This window comes from Heliangelus exortis, chromosome 1 (assembly GCF_036169615.1).
Source record: "Heliangelus exortis chromosome 1, bHelExo1.hap1, whole genome shotgun sequence".
Classification (NCBI taxonomy): domain Eukaryota; kingdom Metazoa; phylum Chordata; class Aves; order Apodiformes; family Trochilidae; genus Heliangelus; species Heliangelus exortis.
This window is the reverse complement of record NC_092422.1, coordinates 162,291,533-162,313,423: the sequence shown is the minus strand read 5'-3', so window position 1 is coordinate 162,313,423 and position 21,891 is coordinate 162,291,533. Positions and strand designations below refer to the sequence as shown.

General features: G+C 41.5%; 1 protein-coding gene across 1 annotated transcript in view; it reads right to left on the bottom strand.

The window, feature by feature from the left end:
* Positions 1-11,454: 11,454 nt before the first annotated feature.
* Positions 11,455-21,891, bottom strand: part of CCND2 (cyclin D2) — a 34,463-nt gene continuing 24,026 nt past the window's right edge. The window contains exon 5 of the mRNA XM_071733415.1: positions 11,455-12,770. Coding sequence (XP_071589516.1) covers positions 12,615-12,770 — 156 coding nt within the window. The 3' untranslated portion in view covers positions 11,455-12,614. The remainder of the gene's footprint in view (positions 12,771-21,891) is intronic.

Here is a 21,891-nt window from a genome sequence, read left to right as displayed (position 1 = left end):
TTTTATTATTTTATTTTTTTATTTATCTCCTCTGATTTTGGTTGTATTATTCAGTTCGTGACGGTATTGCTTTTTTAGTGTATCTGCCCAAATACCTCTTCTTCATTCTTCAGTGCCTCTTTGCTCTCCCAAGGACTGCCCAGAGGCCCGAAACTCAGTAGAAGATTGTTAGAGGAGGCCAAAGGAGAGGGAGAGATGCTGAGGTGAGACCAAGCGTGTCACAGGGGAGATGAGCTGCTTCACAGCATCCATCCACCAGCACATGGGGAAGAGGGTGTGGGTGAGCACCCTGTCTCCTGAGCACATGCTGAGGAAGGAGACTGGACACATGGAGGCTCAATTCTTCCCACTGGCTTCACCACAAAGCCCTCTTCCTTTACTCAAGAGTTTGCCAAAAGTTTATAGAATGAAAAACAACATGATTTTTGCAGTAGCCTTTTAGATGCAACAAATAACTGAGTGGAAGTTTAAATATTACAATTAGTTGAAAAAATGTGCATGCTGCATACTTACAAGAATTTTTCCACCGGCTCAAGTTAAGTTTCCACAAATGTTTTGATCCAGCAACTTACTGTTTTTAGAACTTAGTTTTCCTTATACTCACAGGACCATTTTACAGAGGAACATACCAGAATTTACCTACCCAGTAGGCAATTTGAGAAGAAAAAATTTCCTCCATGAGCACAACATTCAATATGCCTGTTAACACCATCCAACTAGCTAAGAGCCTTTAGGATCACATCTCCTTTTGCACCACCTTCCCACCGAGTGAATAAAACCAGGAAAGCCAAATTTAGGTCAAGGTGAGTTTATTGTCCATACAGCATACCTAATCCCGCCAAAACACTTTTCTTAGAACCATCTTTAAACTAGCCAAAACAACAGGTTATTAATAAAAATGACAACACTGAACAAAGAAGACCTTTTAAAAGGCAATCAAGACTACACTGTATCAGAGTCTTATCCATCAAAAACAACCTCGCATACTTTCTAAATACTTTTGTTTACACTGATCATGTCTACTACCGCACTTTCTAGCATCCCCTGACCGTATAAACATCCACACTTCTTAAAGAGCACATTGTGAGAGAATAACGTTGACTTGATATGGCATCACACTCGATAAAGCAATTTAAAAAAAAAACCAAAAAAAAAAACCAAAACCAAAAAAACAAACAAAAAATAAAAGTTTTGAGAACAGAAACTGTGCAACCGAGAGTGATTTCTGAGGTACATGAGAACATGGTAATAAACATAGTGGAAAAAATCCAGTGGCCAGGTGGTTTGCTGAGTCATTACGAGCCATCTGATTATTCAAGCATAAATCATTGGTATTAAGATGGAATTAATAGTATTTTTCTCTTTCACAAGCATGTTTGGAATATAAATAAATTCATTACAAGGTGCTCCTACACTACAGTAACAGAGGGAAGATCATCAAAGTACCATAAATAGGAAGCTGAGAAATGCTTTCAGCCATTGTGCCAATCCTTTGCCACTTGTGAAGGTGTGATCAGCAAGGTATTAATCAGTAGGAAGGTTTATGACTTCTGGGATTCAGGGAGAAAAATCTCACACCTCATTTGCAATATTAGCATTCACTTTTTAGAAAATCTGTTAAAAACGAGTACTGTGCAGCATTTTAATTTTGAATGCTATGTGAAAACGTTTTAATTCCAGGTTTTCCAGACTTCAAACATGGTGTATGCCTCTGGGTGTAACCACCAGGGTTAGCATTTTTTTGAGAATGTCACTGCAGGTGAGGACACTCTTACCCCTATTGGTGGGCCCAGTTAGACCCACCTGGAGGCAGGGCTGCTGAATGGCATCACATCACATCTCCCCACCTGCCACATGAGGACCTGAGCTCAGTGGTGGATCACACCCCCCCATCCCCATCAGCACTGTGGAGCTCTGGCAGGATGATCCTGAAGGACAGGATCCCTGCATGGGAGTGGGGCACTGCAGGAGGTGGGATGAAGAGCACCCTAAATACTACTCCTGCCTGAACTTGACCTGTGGCATGGGAGTGAGCAAAGCAGGAAAATGTGATGGACACAGTGCCTGTGCTCACTGTGGGCAGCTGTGCCAAGGCCCAGTGCATTGAGGGGACACCACACCATCCAGGGACCTTCTGGCATCCCTTCTTGTGAAGCCATGATTGCTGTCGTCATGGGAGGGCTGTCAGGGAACGATCTGATTGCTCACAGATGCTTTGCATGCTACTCCGGAGTCTTGGTTACACAAAATTTAACTTTTTTTTTTGATTCTCCAGGAGAGACACTGTCACTGAATTTCAGGTGTTCCCAACATGGAACATCAAGGCGGGAGGTGATGGCAGGGAGAACGAGGTTGTCCCCACCAGCAGTTTTGGGAAATGTGGACCTGCTGTGAGTCAATGCATTTTTTCCACTATGAAGAGGACAACAAAGACCAAAATGGAGCCAGCACCCTGGCTGCCTGCAACCTCTCCCTGCTGTGGCCAGAGTGCAGGCCCTGGGGAAAAACCAAACTGTCACGTTGTGAGGTATTGTGAAAATGGGAACCATTTCTGTTTTGTCCAGTAAACCTGAGGTAAGTATATACCGTCTTTGCAGGATGTGATGAGGAAAGAAGAGAAAAAAAAAAAAAAACAACAACAAAACAAACAAATAAAAAAGAAACCAAACAGAAAAAAAAATTAAGAAAGAAAGAAAGAAGGAAAAAATAATAAAAAAAAATTAATCATGAACACGCTATTATGAAAAAAACTGTACAGGGCATTTCCAGTAAATCAAAGAACTCATCATATCTCCACTTAACCATCTACTTCAGGATTTGAAATTTAAGCAGTAAAATAATATATTATAAAAATGTTTATAAAATAGCAGCACACTCAGTGAAACAATACAGCTAAGTACTGTTAATGTGAATAAGAATGAAACAAATCATAGCTTCTTAGCAGCGCAAAAAAAAAAAAACCAAAACAAAAACAACAACAAAAAACCAAACCAAAACAAACAAAAAAAAAGAACCAAAAACCCCCCAAAACCAAAAAAACCAAAACCTTAGAATCTTACTCCATTTTCTACTCTCATCTAGCCAAATATGGCTGAGTCCATTCATATAAAATTCTTCGAAGTAGCATGTTCTTTCTGGATTTTTGTCTTAAAAATGCAAACATTAACATTTCAACCAACAGCTTCATACTGTATATTTGCAAACTGTTAATACAATTGTGCAAAAAAAAAAAAAATAAAAAAAAGTTGCTCCAACTCCTTTGCCATCTAAATGCCTCTTAGTTACAGATGGAGCAGAAAAATAAATTCAAGTACACTGAATACACCTTTGTAATAAACTCCAAGTCACACACCTTGATAGTTACCACTCATGTCTTTTGCACCAGCAATTTTCTTTCGTTGTCCATAGATAAGCATGCAGGTGGTAGTAAGATCCTTCTGTGACACTGAACAATACAAATCATCAGGCTTTTATCCGGAATGTCATGACAGGAATGTCATTTGAAGCAGGTGTTGGTATTTCCAGCAACACCGCAACTAACCAAGTACACCAGATACTGGAAAATATTGACTATAAAAAGCTATATGCTTTGCTTTTGTGACTTTTCTTTCTTTTTTTTTTTTTTTTTTAATTTTTTTTTTTTTTATTTTTCTCTCTTTTTTTTTTTTTTGTTTTTTTGTTTTTTCTTCTTGGCAAAATTATCATAAACCATCTCATTTAATCCCTTAGGAACAATTTTCAAAGTGCTTTTCGAATGAAACGGTTTACAAAAACGCTCACTGTGGATCAAGGAAATTAATGAAATGTTGAAAAAACGTGCGGGGTGAGTGGGGGGGGGGGAGGGGAGGTGGGCAGGGAGAAGAGGGATCAAATCAAAATCTCATCTTCTTTAACACAGTGAGGATATTTTAAAAAGGAAGATGGACTCGAGCATCATTTAAATGTCTTTCCGGCCAAGCTAAGGAGCTGCCAAAAGTTAACATTGAGGTGAAGCATTAGAGCTGTAAAGGAATATAATGCTTTTCACAGATGATCCACTGCATCTTGCAATCCGAAGGTCAGAGGTGGGCTGATCAGCCAACTGCTGGGAATTAATTGCTGCATTTCCCCCATTTAATGTGAACACTCGGTAACTTTGGCTTTGGCCCACAGCTGGGTAAAGGGGATTGCCCTTATGCCAAAGATGCTGCTGTGTTTAGAATGAACCATTTCTGAAGGAAAAGTAGAAAGAGTCAATAGGGGAGTGGGGATTTTGAAAAAAAGAAAGAAAAAAAAATAGCAACACAAGAAAACAAAACAAACCAAATAAAAATAAGACAAAACCAAAACCACCTGCTCTTCTGGCTGGCAAAATAAAGCATCTTCTTTCTTAGGTAGCAGCTACCACAGACAGCAAGAGTAAACAAAACTAACATACAGAGATCCAACAAACACTTCTGACTAATAACAGAGGTGACAGATCAGCAAATCTCTTCTGCATTCAAAATGGTTCAATTGCTTCAGGGATCTTTTCCCACTTTGCCCTAAACCCCTTATTCTATTGCTTTGCAATCTAGTCAAGCCATAAAATCGCACACACGATTCCTTTCTTAAATCTAAAAAAGGGGTGTATGCACTAGGTCATAATACACAGACAAGTATACTCTACTTTGTTCCCACAAATGCAGGCTTACATTTATCTAGCTACTTTGTATGCTTTTATAAGCATTTAATATCACTGATACATAATCAAATAGCAATTACCAAATATATTGTGGGATTCCCTTCTGTAGAACATCACAGGCACCAAATGCTTTTTTTTTTTTTTTTCATTATTCAGTTTTTGTATTTTTTTTTTTTAACCTAAAAGAGCTTTAAATACGTTCTATGTGGGAGCAGATTAAAAAAAAAAAAAAGTTTCACTCTAAAAGTAATAACAAAAAGAAAAGGGCTGGGGGAAGCAAGCGTGAACTTTCTGTGCTGATGTCCTCATCACAGGTTGATGTCTCTCACATCTGTGGGAGTGCTGGCCTGGTCCAGTTCATCCACCGTCTTGGAGGGATTGCTTTGCTGTTGCTGCTGCCTGACTTGCCTGAGGCTCGTTACTAGCACCGCCTCGATCTGTTCTTGACAAGCTTTAAGGCAGTCCTACAGGACAGAAAGCAAATTCACCTGTTAGTGGAGTCAGATAGGGTTTTTTTCCCTTACCGAGGTAGTAAGATTTGGAAGAGCAACAATCTGGTATTCCCAAGGAGGATCTGCTGGGACAGAAATGGCTCTGAATGCTCACAGCGAACTCCCCGGGTATACAATACTAATTCCATATTTATTAAACCCTCCAAATCTTAGTATTTTACCTGTTCTATCGTTTGTATGGTCTCTTTGAGCAAGAATACAAAAGTTTTGCAAAAATAAAGGGCAGAGTATATGAATTTTTGCATTCTTCTGTGCAGGGTTAAGTGACTTTACAAAGGGTGGATCTTTACAAAAAAAGCTACATTTCTCTCCCCAAATACCAAACATGTGCTATACCACAGGCACACAGGCAGAGGCGCTTCAGTTTTACTGTCAAGCGAACTGATGGTAAATCAAAGTGAAGGAGAAATTCTGAGGTTGCTGAAAAAGCACAGTGCTCTGTCACTGGGCTTTTATCAGTCACTTGTTTGAGTTCCCAAGGCAAAAAGAAGGTTCTGTTTATCTGTGGAAATTGAAGCAAGGGGAATGTCGGCAAACCCAAACACTCAGCCATGTTATCATTCCCTGAGCATGTTCCAGAGAAGAAAAGTGATTTCAGCAGTAGAGGAGGAAGTGGAGGATGAGGAGGAGGACAAGGAGGTGTAGGGTACATTCCCATACCTTCTCTCTGGGAGCAGCCCAGGAATTTTACCAGCCCTAGGAAGAGCAATTGGCAATCATTCACAGAAGACATAAGGCAAGAAGACATTAAAGCTACCAGAAAAAGATGTAAGTAAGAAATGCCCAGTGAAGCCTCTATACTACACAACACTTGGAGAAAGAGCAGGATACAGTACTGCTACACAAATCTGGGAGCTCTGTAATTTAGAAGACCTGCAATGAAGTGTAAATAAATACTGATTCATCACACAGCGATGAAGATGACTATGAAAATATTACAGGATGATCCTCATTCTCAATAATATTCTGGAAGATATGGAATAATATGGATATTAAAAAAAAAAGAGAGAAAACATTAACACCTGGTTATAGCAGAAACTGAAAAATAAAACTAGGCATGACTGTACAAACACAACACCAATTATGTGCAGTGCACTGGGACTGTGAGAGTATCAATAAGACATGGTAACTGCTTTTTCCTAAAAGCAGCCCTGTGGAGTCCTTCTACAATGCTGGAAAAGACACTGATATTATAAACTCACTGAAGCCCTGGTCTGTGTAAGAGGTCTGAATCTCTCCCAGTGACTTCAGGCAGTAAAGAAAGGCAGTTTTGGGTAGTGGGGATTTTACAGCAGAATATTTTAACCAGAGCCCTGGCAGTGTCTGGCAGGGACGGTGAGACCCAGTCTCACGATCCCCACTTTCAGGCAGGACTGGTGAAGAACAGAGCTGGGCACTGACCTGGGACTTGTGTGAGCCCAGGAACCCTGTATGGGATGCCCTAAAACTCTGGGGAGCTAGACTATTACTAGCAGCACCCACTTCCTCCATGCAATACCTGATTATTCAGAAGAGTCTGAAATACTCATGTATGGAGGTTTAATTTGCCATCCTAGCCAGGCTGTGAAAACACATCAGATGCAGAGTTCTGCTGATGACATTTGTGTCTGTGATGGGCACAGTTACCTCTGGTACCATGCACACCCATTTTTCTTGCCTACTGGCCAGGAGCTGGTGGCTGCAAAATCACCTCCTCTCTTTGTCCTGAAACCATCCTGCTTAATATAATGAATCATCACAACCCTTCTCTGAAGGTGCATCTACCAAAGGGAGGCTGTGAGGAATAGCTTTTCAAATGGACCCATGAAAGAAACTGCATGAGAAGCTGTTTTTATTAGAGACAAAAATATTCAGTGGTGTGGATCACACCTGCTAAAGACAGAGCAAGATTGCCAAAATCTCCTGAGTGTCTGGGCTACTTGTGCACAATTTGCTTCAGAAGTTTGTTCCCTCAGTATGGTGACTAACAACACAGTGGCAGAGGCATGGTGACACAAAAAACCTCCACTGCAATGTCGTGTGCATGTGGCAGGCAAACCAAGCCTTCCCTGTGTTCACCTTTTGTCCTCAGAGGCTGTGGGATGTCCCCTGTAAAAGGAGCTGGGGTCGAATGAGCTGGCTTGCAGCCATACCATACCTACCCCAGCACAGCTCCACTGTAACCAATGCTTCTCACAGCTCCCAACTTTCCCAAGTCTCAGTCACTGGAGCTGAACTTTCCCACAGTTTGCCCTCTGCCTCAGGCTGGATTTTTTATGTAAGAAGAGAAACCGCAATTTAAGAAGTACCTCTTGTCTCCAAGGGTTAAGGAAAGCAGGTGATTCTACCAACGTTAGCCAGCTCTTAACCAAAGTTTCCAGTTATTGTGATTTTTTTTTTGAGATGATTAAGTACAGTTTGAATTCAGCATGGCACAGGGAATGGGTATCAAATATCTTTTGATTTCTTGAAGAAATACAGCCCAAGGTTAGCCAAGATACATGGCTAAGAAAATGGCATACTGCATTCAATTCAGAGCCCTTATGATCAGGGGATGGGCTTTGGAGGAAGGCAAGTGCCATCCCTGTTTGCATCTAAACCTGGCTGAGCACAGAGGAGTCCCTGCAGGGGAGTTACCTGTCAGCCCAGGCACCCACACTTCCTTCCTATGGAAGAGGGAGAGATGCTGAGGTGAGACCAAGCGTGTCACAGGGGAGATGAGCTGCTTCACAGCATCCATCCACCAGCACATGGGGAAGAGGGTGTGGGTGAGCACCCTGTCTCCTGAGCACATGCTGAGGAAGGAGACTGGACACATGGAGGCTCAATTCTTCCCACTGGCTTCACCACAAAGCCCTCTTCCTTTACTCAAGAGTTTGCCAAAAGTTTATAGAATGAAAAACAACATGATTTTTGCAGTAGCCTTTTAGATGCAACAAATAACTGAGTGGAAGTTTAAATATTACAATTAGTTGAAAAAATGTGCATGCTGCATACTTACAAGAATTTTTCCACCGGCTCAAGTTAAGTTTCCACAAATGTTTTGATCCAGCAACTTACTGTTTTTAGAACTTAGTTTTCCTTATACTCACAGGACCATTTTACAGAGGAACATACCAGAATTTACCTACCCAGTAGGCAATTTGAGAAGAAAAAATTTCCTCCATGAGCACAACATTCAATATGCCTGTTAACACCATCCAACTAGCTAAGAGCCTTTAGGATCACATCTCCTTTTGCACCACCTTCCCACCGAGTGAATAAAACCAGGAAAGCCAAATTTAGGTCAAGGTGAGTTTATTGTCCATACAGCATACCTAATCCCGCCAAAACACTTTTCTTAGAACCATCTTTAAACTAGCCAAAACAACAGGTTATTAATAAAAATGACAACACTGAACAAAGAAGACCTTTTAAAAGGCAATCAAGACTACACTGTATCAGAGTCTTATCCATCAAAAACAACCTCGCATACTTTCTAAATACTTTTGTTTACACTGATCATGTCTACTACCGCACTTTCTAGCATCCCCTGACCGTATAAACATCCACACTTCTTAAAGAGCACATTGTGAGAGAATAACGTTGACTTGATATGGCATCACACTCGATAAAGCAATTTAAAAAAAAAACCAAAAAAAAAAACCAAAACCAAAAAAACAAACAAAAAATAAAAGTTTTGAGAACAGAAACTGTGCAACCGAGAGTGATTTCTGAGGTACATGAGAACATGGTAATAAACATAGTGGAAAAAATCCAGTGGCCAGGTGGTTTGCTGAGTCATTACGAGCCATCTGATTATTCAAGCATAAATCATTGGTATTAAGATGGAATTAATAGTATTTTTCTCTTTCACAAGCATGTTTGGAATATAAATAAATTCATTACAAGGTGCTCCTACACTACAGTAACAGAGGGAAGATCATCAAAGTACCATAAATAGGAAGCTGAGAAATGCTTTCAGCCATTGTGCCAATCCTTTGCCACTTGTGAAGGTGTGATCAGCAAGGTATTAATCAGTAGGAAGGTTTATGACTTCTGGGATTCAGGGAGAAAAATCTCACACCTCATTTGCAATATTAGCATTCACTTTTTAGAAAATCTGTTAAAAACGAGTACTGTGCAGCATTTTAATTTTGAATGCTATGTGAAAACGTTTTAATTCCAGGTTTTCCAGACTTCAAACATGGTGTATGCCTCTGGGTGTAACCACCAGGGTTAGCATTTTTTTGAGAATGTCACTGCAGGTGAGGACACTCTTACCCCTATTGGTGGGCCCAGTTAGACCCACCTGGAGGCAGGGCTGCTGAATGGCATCACATCACATCTCCCCACCTGCCACATGAGGACCTGAGCTCAGTGGTGGATCACACCCCCCCATCCCCATCAGCACTGTGGAGCTCTGGCAGGATGATCCTGAAGGACAGGATCCCTGCATGGGAGTGGGGCACTGCAGGAGGTGGGATGAAGAGCACCCTAAATACTACTCCTGCCTGAACTTGACCTGTGGCATGGGAGTGAGCAAAGCAGGAAAATGTGATGGACACAGTGCCTGTGCTCACTGTGGGCAGCTGTGCCAAGGCCCAGTGCATTGAGGGGACACCACACCATCCAGGGACCTTCTGGCATCCCTTCTTGTGAAGCCATGATTGCTGTCGTCATGGGAGGGCTGTCAGGGAACGATCTGATTGCTCACAGATGCTTTGCATGCTACTCCGGAGTCTTGGTTACACAAAATTTAACTTTTTTTTTTGATTCTCCAGGAGAGACACTGTCACTGAATTTCAGGTGTTCCCAACATGGAACATCAAGGCGGGAGGTGATGGCAGGGAGAACGAGGTTGTCCCCACCAGCAGTTTTGGGAAATGTGGACCTGCTGTGAGTCAATGCATTTTTTCCACTATGAAGAGGACAACAAAGACCAAAATGGAGCCAGCACCCTGGCTGCCTGCAACCTCTCCCTGCTGTGGCCAGAGTGCAGGCCCTGGGGAAAAACCAAACTGTCACGTTGTGAGGTATTGTGAAAATGGGAACCATTTCTGTTTTGTCCAGTAAACCTGAGGTAAGTATATACCGTCTTTGCAGGATGTGATGAGGAAAGAAGAGAAAAAAAAAAAAAAACAACAACAAAACAAACAAATAAAAAAGAAACCAAACAGAAAAAAAAATTAAGAAAGAAAGAAAGAAGGAAAAAATAATAAAAAAAAATTAATCATGAACACGCTATTATGAAAAAAACTGTACAGGGCATTTCCAGTAAATCAAAGAACTCATCATATCTCCACTTAACCATCTACTTCAGGATTTGAAATTTAAGCAGTAAAATAATATATTATAAAAATGTTTATAAAATAGCAGCACACTCAGTGAAACAATACAGCTAAGTACTGTTAATGTGAATAAGAATGAAACAAATCATAGCTTCTTAGCAGCGCAAAAAAAAAAAAACCAAAACAAAAACAACAACAAAAAACCAAACCAAAACAAACAAAAAAAAAAGAACCAAAAACCCCCCAAAACCAAAAAAACCAAAACCTTAGAATCTTACTCCATTTTCTACTCTCATCTAGCCAAATATGGCTGAGTCCATTCATATAAAATTCTTCGAAGTAGCATGTTCTTTCTGGATTTTTGTCTTAAAAATGCAAACATTAACATTTCAACCAACAGCTTCATACTGTATATTTGCAAACTGTTAATACAATTGTGCAAAAAAAAAAAAAATAAAAAAAAGTTGCTCCAACTCCTTTGCCATCTAAATGCCTCTTAGTTACAGATGGAGCAGAAAAATAAATTCAAGTACACTGAATACACCTTTGTAATAAACTCCAAGTCACACACCTTGATAGTTACCACTCATGTCTTTTGCACCAGCAATTTTCTTTCGTTGTCCATAGATAAGCATGCAGGTGGTAGTAAGATCCTTCTGTGACACTGAACAATACAAATCATCAGGCTTTTATCCGGAATGTCATGACAGGAATGTCATTTGAAGCAGGTGTTGGTATTTCCAGCAACACCGCAACTAACCAAGTACACCAGATACTGGAAAATATTGACTATAAAAAGCTATATGCTTTGCTTTTGTGACTTTTCTTTCTTTTTTTTTTTTTTTTTTAATTTTTTTTTTTTTTATTTTTCTCTCTTTTTTTTTTTTTTGTTTTTTTGTTTTTTCTTCTTGGCAAAATTATCATAAACCATCTCATTTAATCCCTTAGGAACAATTTTCAAAGTGCTTTTCGAATGAAACGGTTTACAAAAACGCTCACTGTGGATCAAGGAAATTAATGAAATGTTGAAAAAACGTGCGGGGTGAGTGGGGGGGGGGGAGGGGAGGTGGGCAGGGAGAAGAGGGATCAAATCAAAATCTCATCTTCTTTAACACAGTGAGGATATTTTAAAAAGGAAGATGGACTCGAGCATCATTTAAATGTCTTTCCGGCCAAGCTAAGGAGCTGCCAAAAGTTAACATTGAGGTGAAGCATTAGAGCTGTAAAGGAATATAATGCTTTTCACAGATGATCCACTGCATCTTGCAATCCGAAGGTCAGAGGTGGGCTGATCAGCCAACTGCTGGGAATTAATTGCTGCATTTCCCCCATTTAATGTGAACACTCGGTAACTTTGGCTTTGGCCCACAGCTGGGTAAAGGGGATTGCCCTTATGCCAAAGATGCTGCTGTGTTTAGAATGAACCATTTCTGAAGGAAAAGTAGAAAGAGTCAATAGGGGAGTGGGGATTTTGAAAAAAAGAAAGAAAAAAAAATAGCAACACAAGAAAACAAAACAAACCAAATAAAAATAAGACAAAACCAAAACCACCTGCTCTTCTGGCTGGCAAAATAAAGCATCTTCTTTCTTAGGTAGCAGCTACCACAGACAGCAAGAGTAAACAAAACTAACATACAGAGATCCAACAAACACTTCTGACTAATAACAGAGGTGACAGATCAGCAAATCTCTTCTGCATTCAAAATGGTTCAATTGCTTCAGGGATCTTTTCCCACTTTGCCCTAAACCCCTTATTCTATTGCTTTGCAATCTAGTCAAGCCATAAAATCGCACACACGATTCCTTTCTTAAATCTAAAAAAGGGGTGTATGCACTAGGTCATAATACACAGACAAGTATACTCTACTTTGTTCCCACAAATGCAGGCTTACATTTATCTAGCTACTTTGTATGCTTTTATAAGCATTTAATATCACTGATACATAATCAAATAGCAATTACCAAATATATTGTGGGATTCCCTTCTGTAGAACATCACAGGCACCAAATGCTTTTTTTTTTTTTTTTCATTATTCAGTTTTTGTATTTTTTTTTTTTAACCTAAAAGAGCTTTAAATACGTTCTATGTGGGAGCAGATTAAAAAAAAAAAAAAGTTTCACTCTAAAAGTAATAACAAAAAGAAAAGGGCTGGGGGAAGCAAGCGTGAACTTTCTGTGCTGATGTCCTCATCACAGGTTGATGTCTCTCACATCTGTGGGAGTGCTGGCCTGGTCCAGTTCATCCACCGTCTTGGAGGGATTGCTTTGCTGTTGCTGCTGCCTGACTTGCCTGAGGCTCGTTACTAGCACCGCCTCGATCTGTTCTTGACAAGCTTTAAGGCAGTCCTACAGGACAGAAAGCAAATTCACCTGTTAGTGGAGTCAGATAGGGTTTTTTTCCCTTACCGAGGTAGTAAGATTTGGAAGAGCAACAATCTGGTATTCCCAAGGAGGATCTGCTGGGACAGAAATGGCTCTGAATGCTCACAGCGAACTCCCCGGGTATACAATACTAATTCCATATTTATTAAACCCTCCAAATCTTAGTATTTTACCTGTTCTATCGTTTGTATGGTCTCTTTGAGCAAGAATACAAAAGTTTTGCAAAAATAAAGGGCAGAGTATATGAATTTTTGCATTCTTCTGTGCAGGGTTAAGTGACTTTACAAAGGGTGGATCTTTACAAAAAAAGCTACATTTCTCTCCCCAAATACCAAACATGTGCTATACCACAGGCACACAGGCAGAGGCGCTTCAGTTTTACTGTCAAGCGAACTGATGGTAAATCAAAGTGAAGGAGAAATTCTGAGGTTGCTGAAAAAGCACAGTGCTCTGTCACTGGGCTTTTATCAGTCACTTGTTTGAGTTCCCAAGGCAAAAAGAAGGTTCTGTTTATCTGTGGAAATTGAAGCAAGGGGAATGTCGGCAAACCCAAACACTCAGCCATGTTATCATTCCCTGAGCATGTTCCAGAGAAGAAAAGTGATTTCAGCAGTAGAGGAGGAAGTGGAGGATGAGGAGGAGGACAAGGAGGTGTAGGGTACATTCCCATACCTTCTCTCTGGGAGCAGCCCAGGAATTTTACCAGCCCTAGGAAGAGCAATTGGCAATCATTCACAGAAGACATAAGGCAAGAAGACATTAAAGCTACCAGAAAAAGATGTAAGTAAGAAATGCCCAGTGAAGCCTCTATACTACACAACACTTGGAGAAAGAGCAGGATACAGTACTGCTACACAAATCTGGGAGCTCTGTAATTTAGAAGACCTGCAATGAAGTGTAAATAAATACTGATTCATCACACAGCGATGAAGATGACTATGAAAATATTACAGGATGATCCTCATTCTCAATAATATTCTGGAAGATATGGAATAATATGGATATTAAAAAAAAAAGAGAGAAAACATTAACACCTGGTTATAGCAGAAACTGAAAAATAAAACTAGGCATGACTGTACAAACACAACACCAATTATGTGCAGTGCACTGGGACTGTGAGAGTATCAATAAGACATGGTAACTGCTTTTTCCTAAAAGCAGCCCTGTGGAGTCCTTCTACAATGCTGGAAAAGACACTGATATTATAAACTCACTGAAGCCCTGGTCTGTGTAAGAGGTCTGAATCTCTCCCAAAGACTTCAGGCAGTAAAGAAAGGCAGTTTTGGGTAGTGGGAATTTTACAGCAGAATATTTTAACCAGAGCCCTGGCAGTGTCTGGCAGGGACGGTGAGACCCAGTCTCACGATCCCCACTTTCAGGCAGGACTGGTGAAGAACAGAGCTGGGCACTGACCTGGGACTTGTGTGAGCCCAGGAACCCTGTATGGGATGCCCTAAAACTCTGGGGAGCTAGACTATTACTAGCAGCACCCACTTCCTCCATGCAATACCTGATTATTCAGAAGAGTCTGAAATACTCATGTATGGAGGTTTAATTTGCCATCCTAGCCAGCCTGTGAAAACACATCAGATGCAGAGTTCTGCTGATGACATTTGTGTCTGTGATGGGCACAGTTACCTCTGGTACCATGCACACCCATTTTTCTTGCCTACTGGCCAGGAGCTGGTAGCTGCAAAATCACCTCCTCTCTTTGTCCTGAAACCATCCTGCTTAATATAATGAATCATCACAACCCTTCTCTGAAGGTGCATCTACCAAAGGGAGGCTGTGAGGAATAGCTTTTCAAATGGACCCATGAAAGAAACTGCATGAGAAGCTGTTTTTATTAGAGACAAAAATATTCAGTGGTGTGGATCACACCTGCTAAAGACAGAGCAAAATTGCCAAAATCTCCTGAGTGTCTGGGCTACTTGTGCACAATTTGCTTCAGAAGTTTGTTCCCTCAGTATGGTGACTAACAACACAGTGGCAGAGGCATGGTGACACAAAAAACCTCCACTGCAATGTCGTGTGCATGTGGCAGGCAAACCAAGCCTTCCCTGTGTTCACCTTTTGTCCTCAGAGGCTGTGGGATGTCCCCTGTAAAAGGAGCTGGGGTCGAATGAGCTGGCTTGCAGCCATACCATACCTACCCCAGCACAGCTCCACTGTAACCAATGCTTCTCACAGCTCCCAACTTTCCCAAGTCTCAGTCACTGGAGCTGAACTTTCCCACAGCTTGCCCTCTGCCTCAGGCTGGATTTTTTATGTAAGAAGAGAAACCGCAATTTAAGAAGTACCTCTTGTCTCCAAGGGTTAAGGAAAGCAGGTGATTCTACCAACGTTAGCCAGCTCTTAACCAAAGTTTCCAGTTATTGTGATTTTTTTTTTGAGATGATTAAGTACAGTTTGAATTCAGCATGGCACAGGGAATGGGTATCAAATATCTTTTGATTTCTTGAAGAAATACAGCCCAAGGTTAGCCAAGATACATGGCTAAGAAAATGGCATACTGCATTCAATTCAGAGCCCTTATGATCAGGGGATGGGCTTTGGAGGAAGGCAAGTGCCATCCCTGTTTGCATCTAAACCTGGCTGAGCACAGAGGAGTCCCTGCAGGGGAGTTACCTGTCAGCCCAGGCACCCACACTTCCTTCCTATGGAAACCAGGTTATAGGAAAAATGGTATGTATGTGCCATACTACTGGCACAGAGTCAGAATGCAAATGAAGCATGATGCCAAAGAAGTTGGGATATGGTCAGTTTGTTTAAGATGGTCTAATGAGCATCTAACACTGAAATGAGGTGACTGGCAGTGGGCTCCTTGTCTCACAGAGCACAGCACACTGCTCCTGAGTTCCAGCAGGCACCAGTGAAGTCCACGATACAGCAAGGGAGTGCTGCAACCTGCTCTTGGTCACACCAGTCCCTGTCCCTGTGCTGGAGTCACTCCTGCATCAGATGTATTGCAGAGATCACCCCGAGCAACTTGTAGACACCTCTGGGTTGTGCCCTGATTTCCCCCACTCCTATAATTCATCCCAGCCATCTGTGAGCAGGAATGATGCTCTTGGAAGATCAGTGATATCTCATGAGCACCATCACTGCATTGCCACAGCCAGTGAATAATCACAATCATTTGCAACTAGTAAATAACCACAGGGCTCAGAACCACAGATCACCTGAAGTTTGCTGTCAACTCAGCAGGATGCAGGAATTATCAATGTACTACACAAAACAACCACTCAAGAGGAAAGGCTGGAAGGCTGTGTTGGAAAACAATGGTCTCCATGTGCCTGGTCAATGCTTCCCCTGCCCTGAGACAGGAAACAAGCTCATCCCAGCACCTGTGCTGTGACCCTAGGTAGACCCACATTGGGCTGCATCTCCATCTCCATCCCACACCAGCATCCACTGCCTTTCCCAGCTCCTCATGTGGTAACCCTGTCAGCAGGAGGTTAATAAAAGAAACTGCAGTTACCAGACACACTGTTCATGCATCAACTTCATTACAGACAGGGTTTGATGGAGGAGGGTATGCCTAAACCCAGGCCACTCAAGAGGAGCACTGGGCAAGCTGCCTCTCCCTGTTTGAGCTCCCACTGCCTGGGGACTGCAGCCTGCTGGGGTCCTGCTCCTAGAGAGGAGAGCTTTGGGATTTAACCTCTCTGAGTGGAACAGGAAGATTTGTAGGTGACAGATTGAAGCAAATGCCTTTGAAGATACAGTAAAATGTGAGCACGGTGGATTTTCTGGTGATGAGATCTAGGACAGATAAGCAAGGTATCAGCATGCCTCACCTCATGGGGTTCCTCCTTTCCTTTTAGTAAAAGGTAAGGAGAAGGGCTTCTCTGTCTGACACCACTTTTCCTTGCTGCTGCTGAGAAAGGTGACTTTTTTAAGGTAAGAATATGTACTTTTGTTTAACCAGGTAACGTTTTTCTTTTTTTATAGCTGAGGTTTGCTCTGGTGTTACTGGAGCTTTAGTGATTTCCTAATACTGGAACTGCCTGTGTAATGCTGGGAGCTGGACAAATTCCTTGGACTTTCTTCCAAAGCACTTATCAGAAAATCAGATAAAGAAAATCTCTCATTATTAGCTTGGGAGGGTTTTAAGTCAATTGTAAGCATTCACCTGTTTGTGAGAGGGCGATGGCAACAACTCACTTCAAAGGTCAAGGCACTTTCAAATGGAAAAAAAAGAACAAGGGCACCAGTTTGGAGACTCGTGTAACAGATTACACTCATAATGTACTTTTTTTTTTTTTTTTTGTGTAAGGATCACTTCTTTTAAAGCACAGTGGTGCGCAATTTCAAAATAGTATGTCCTTCTGAAAATAAGCCAGATTTTTTTACAAGCAGCTTCAGACTGGAGAGCTTAATGAGGCAATTTCCTTGCAGCCAGGCTTGGGGAAGGAAGGGTGGTGACAAGCGGAACATAAGGCTTGAGCATTTGGAGCCAACTTTGTCTGTTTCTAAACACCCTTAGGCAGGATCATTTACATCGTTACTATAAAAACTTCTGATGGTCAATTCAAGACTTCATTTAATGTATGAAGAAATCTCTAGATTTTCCTACAGAGAACTGCGTCACTTCTGATGTCTTCAGTTTGTACATAAAACCAATGAAGGGGCCCAGACTGGAACTGTCACAGTTTGCATGGATTTTATTTCATACAGGGATCCACAGACCACTGATGTATTTTTTCTGTCATGCATTAGCTCTGGTCTACACTTATGTTTTGAACTTAAAATAACATACCACTGAATTCTTTAAGAGAAAGAACGCTGTGGTAAAATGACCAACATGTTGCATTCAGCACAAAACAGCTTCTCCAAAAAAGTGTTGCTATTTGCATACTAAAACTCAGGTATTTCTATTACTCTGAGCAATACATTCTGCTTAACTAATCTTGTTTATGAAGCATCAGCTGAGGAGCTGAAATTGCCTGGCCAGCACAAAGCAAAAATGGCAAAACTTCTATTTTTCAGGTTGTCAAATTCCACAATTAAAATACAGTGAGGAAACCATAGTAAAGAAACCCTCCCTGATGCCAGATTCCCAGGTGAACCTCAGTCACGCTGCAGAAATACTTGGTACACACCAGCAGATGCAGCCCAAACTCTGCAGTACAGGTGCTGTAGATACAACAAATGTGTCCACCTAAGGCTGAAGCTGTGCAATGATGAATGCTGGCTCTGTGCACTACCCCACCAGCCAACCACCCTGGTGTGCTGAAGATCATGCACAGCCCCACGCCACTGCTTCTGCTCAGGTATTCACACGACTTGAGTTTTTCACTCCCTGTAGTAGCTGTGGGACAAGAGCTGACACCTGGCACAGCACCATGGCAGAGTGGTGCAGACAGATTTGAGCTGGGTGCTTCATGCCAGGTGAGATGCCAACTCTGCCTGTCAATGGTTTTTTTAATAAACTGAAGTTGGCAGAAGTTTACGCTTGGCCAATGTGACGTGTAAGCAAAGGGCTTGTACTCTTGTATGAAACGTGTACTTCTTATATGAAAAATTCTGAGAACACGTCTGATGTACCCTAGAACCACAGTCTCAGTCCTCAACTAGTTTTAACATCTATTAAGTACACCAGTGGCATGGTAATTACACAGGTGAAAGCAAAAAAAAGTATGAATTTAGTATGATTATCTTCTCAGCCCAGTTATCATAGTGTGATACAGCAAGTGGCTCATTCATAGATGGAGCTACCATGTCTGTTTGCCTTACTGGCACTTTCCACCAACCCAAAGTGAAGTGACACAATACAAAAAATACAACCCCTCTCTCAAGACAATCAGTTTGGCCTTCCTGTGATGCAGCATTGCAACCTCTCCAAGTTTCATGTGCATTTACTGCACGTGTCCCCATTTAACTGGTGGAATCCCATTCTGGAAGCTCTAGATAGCATGGACAAGAGAAAATTAAAGCTTTAAAAACATATTGAAAAGAAAGAAAAGTGTGAATTGCACTATTTTCAACAAATCTTCCTTGATAGAACAGTCTAAGGCACCGAAGTAATGGCCCTAATTTTGCAGTACAGTGACTGAGCCATTCCTTCAGAATACTGTAGGGTTGCCTTTGTTGTTATTATAAAAAAGTTCTTAAAGTGTGTGTCACATGGATCAACTTCCCCATTCTTCTATATGGTCTAGTAGTTTTTATGATTAAAATAGTTCAGGTACTTTCCATTCCATAGCTTTATTTTTACTTCAGCATGTACAGAACTAAAAAGGCAATTAAGTTTTGGACTTTTTTTTTTTCTGAAATTTTTTCATCCCTGGGTGATTTTAGTAGCAGACTTGAAAAGCATGTGAAGGAAAAGCAATGATTTTCTATGTCTGATGAGGAGTACACTTTTGGCTGTGATGGAAATGTTGGCAGTGAAAATGACTGGAAGGAGGAATCAGGAGGCCTATGGCAGGATCTACTAATTCAAGTCAATAATAATTGAGAATTTCCGTTTCCATGAACGACAATCTTGAAAGAAAACACAAGCAACCAGAAAAGATCCTGCAGACTATTATACACATATTTTCATTTTCTTGAACTTTTCCACACCTACATATTTTCCCTATACTGCTTCTCAGCTTCCAGTTTTAAACTGATGTTGATAATACTATTATGCAAATGCCACTGGCAAGCTATCAGGAGAGGCATCCCACTCAACTCAGCCCACAGGCTCTCACTTTACAGTGGTAATCACTGGGAGTTTCAGTCCTGACTGCTCTGAGCTCCAGGACTACCTCACTGTGACACATGCAGCCTGTCTCTCCAGCTTTACTGAGTTTAACATGTGCAAGACATCCTCTCCCAGAATCACAGCATCCCTGGCAAGATAGTGAAAATACTGAAAATTAAAAAAAAAAAAAAAAAGGGGGGGGGGGCAGGGGGGTGGTATTAAAAAGACATTTTTAAACTATTCTAGTAACTTAGCTTGGATTTCTGCCATAGACTTGATCTAACCATTTTGAAGTCTTCATTGGCACCTGTTCCAAACAGAAGCTGACTGACTGTACCTTTTGGATGATGATGATGGTCTCAGAATCAGATCCCACAGCAACTGAGGAGCAGTACACCACCTTCTCCACAGAGAAAAAGATCAGTTCTAACCTAAACTGTTGCAGCTATGCATTGTTTCTCTCTTTCCCTGTTTTGACTCAATCCAGAGCTTCTGTGACCATAAAGGGACTGAGGCTGTGTATTTATGGCACCTACTCCCATGATGACAACCACTCTGAAAGATATCAAGGCCAACAGATTAATTTCACAGCACAACAGTGCCCTGGACCCATGCTGGTCATCTAACACTCACATCTGATGGACCCTGTGTTCCTTGTGCCAGCAGCCACCACAGCTTTGCCACTGACTGATTTGGGCAGGCAGGGAGGCATCCTGTGCAGAACTGGAGGACTTAGCTCTTGCCTCTTCCACAGTGCCTCGGGACACAGCACATTTTGTATTGTGACTTTTAGACTCTCCTTTTGCATCTCAATTTTGGTCTTGTCTAGGAGAAGGAGTAAGAAAGCTTACCCCAGAAAGCCTCCAAACAGGTACATGGAAACTGGTTTGAACCTGTCAGCCAGCCAGCCTTGCCCATCCACGATGGCATTACTTTGGGAATACCAGTGTCCAGAGAAAATGCATTACGGCAGCACTTAAGGAAGAAACCAAAGACTGCAAAACTACTGTTTAACCAGGTTCTGGTTTAATTCTGTTAAATTTAAATATTGCTTAACCCTTGACAAGATCTTAAGTTTGATGGTAAGGTGCTGTGCATCAGCAGCCACAGAAAAATAAGGTCAGCACCAGCCAAAGACTGAGCCAGGTAAACAGCTTTGATCAGACCAGGAAGAAACAACTGAAGAGAAGTGACACTGTATCTCAGAGATGTATGGACATCCGGCTGCCCAGAGCACAGCTTGATAACCCTGGGGAAGCTGACAGGAATGTGCATGCCTGCTACTGCTACCACAGCCCTAGCTGCACCCAGCCCAGACCAAGGCAAGGCAGAGCCATGAAATCCTCTGCAGTGCCAAGAGGACAATCCCTGTAAACAATTCAGAGGGTCACTTCTCGAGGGGTTTCAAAAACCAAACAGCAACCCTAGACTTTTTTACAACCAGCAGCAGAAGAGTAACAGTAGGGCTGCTGTTGTACATAACACGTGTATACAAACGACACAAAATACCAAGCTATAACTCTGCTGGATACTTCTTGATGCTCTCACATTTCCTGCACAGAATCAGGAGCCTGGATCCAAACCCTGGGTGCTTTCCTGAGGGCTGTAAGTCCCAAAGCTGGGAAAACTGCAAAAAACTTCTCCCATTTCTGTGTTAAAAGGTGGTTAGTTTTACACATATATATTAATTACTTCACAAGTAACTGTTAAGACCCCCGATGACTGTCATAAAAATCTCTTCCTCTTTCTTAAAACTAGTTGCAAAAGGGAAACCAGAAAAGCACTTTTTTTTTTTTTTTGGGGGGGGGGTGGTGGGACCTGGTATGATAAATGGAAGGGATGCTGGAGATATCTGAAATGACAATACTTCACCAGTCATGTATGCATCTTTTGGGTAATGTAGGAAAGCAGCAATCAGACACGCATTATAGGGTTGGGATTTACGTAAATTCCAGCGTGGAAGGTGTCATCTGTACCCCTAAATACAAAAGGCAGCTGGATTCCTCTGCTGTTTCACATTTAGGCACCAAAAAACCTCTCCAAAGCACATGCCTCACTGTTGACATGAACAGGGACTCCTTCCCAAAGTGGGAAGGGCCTTTAGCTCACCGATGTTCTCCAAAACAAGAGCCTGAAAAAGCTGCTGTGGGAATATCATGCCCACTTACTACATCTACTGTATATCAGTGATCTACCTATCTAATGTCCATCTAATGGACACAGTTTAAAAACAAACATTTTCCCTCCTAAATGTGTCTATTTTTGCTACTGTAACAAATAGCATCAATTACAGATAAGCATCTGTGTCTCTGTTTTTCCATCTGCAAGTACAGAAAATAGTAATTTGCTGTTCCAAAGGGCATTTCATGTCTATCTCACTTAAAAAAAAAAAAA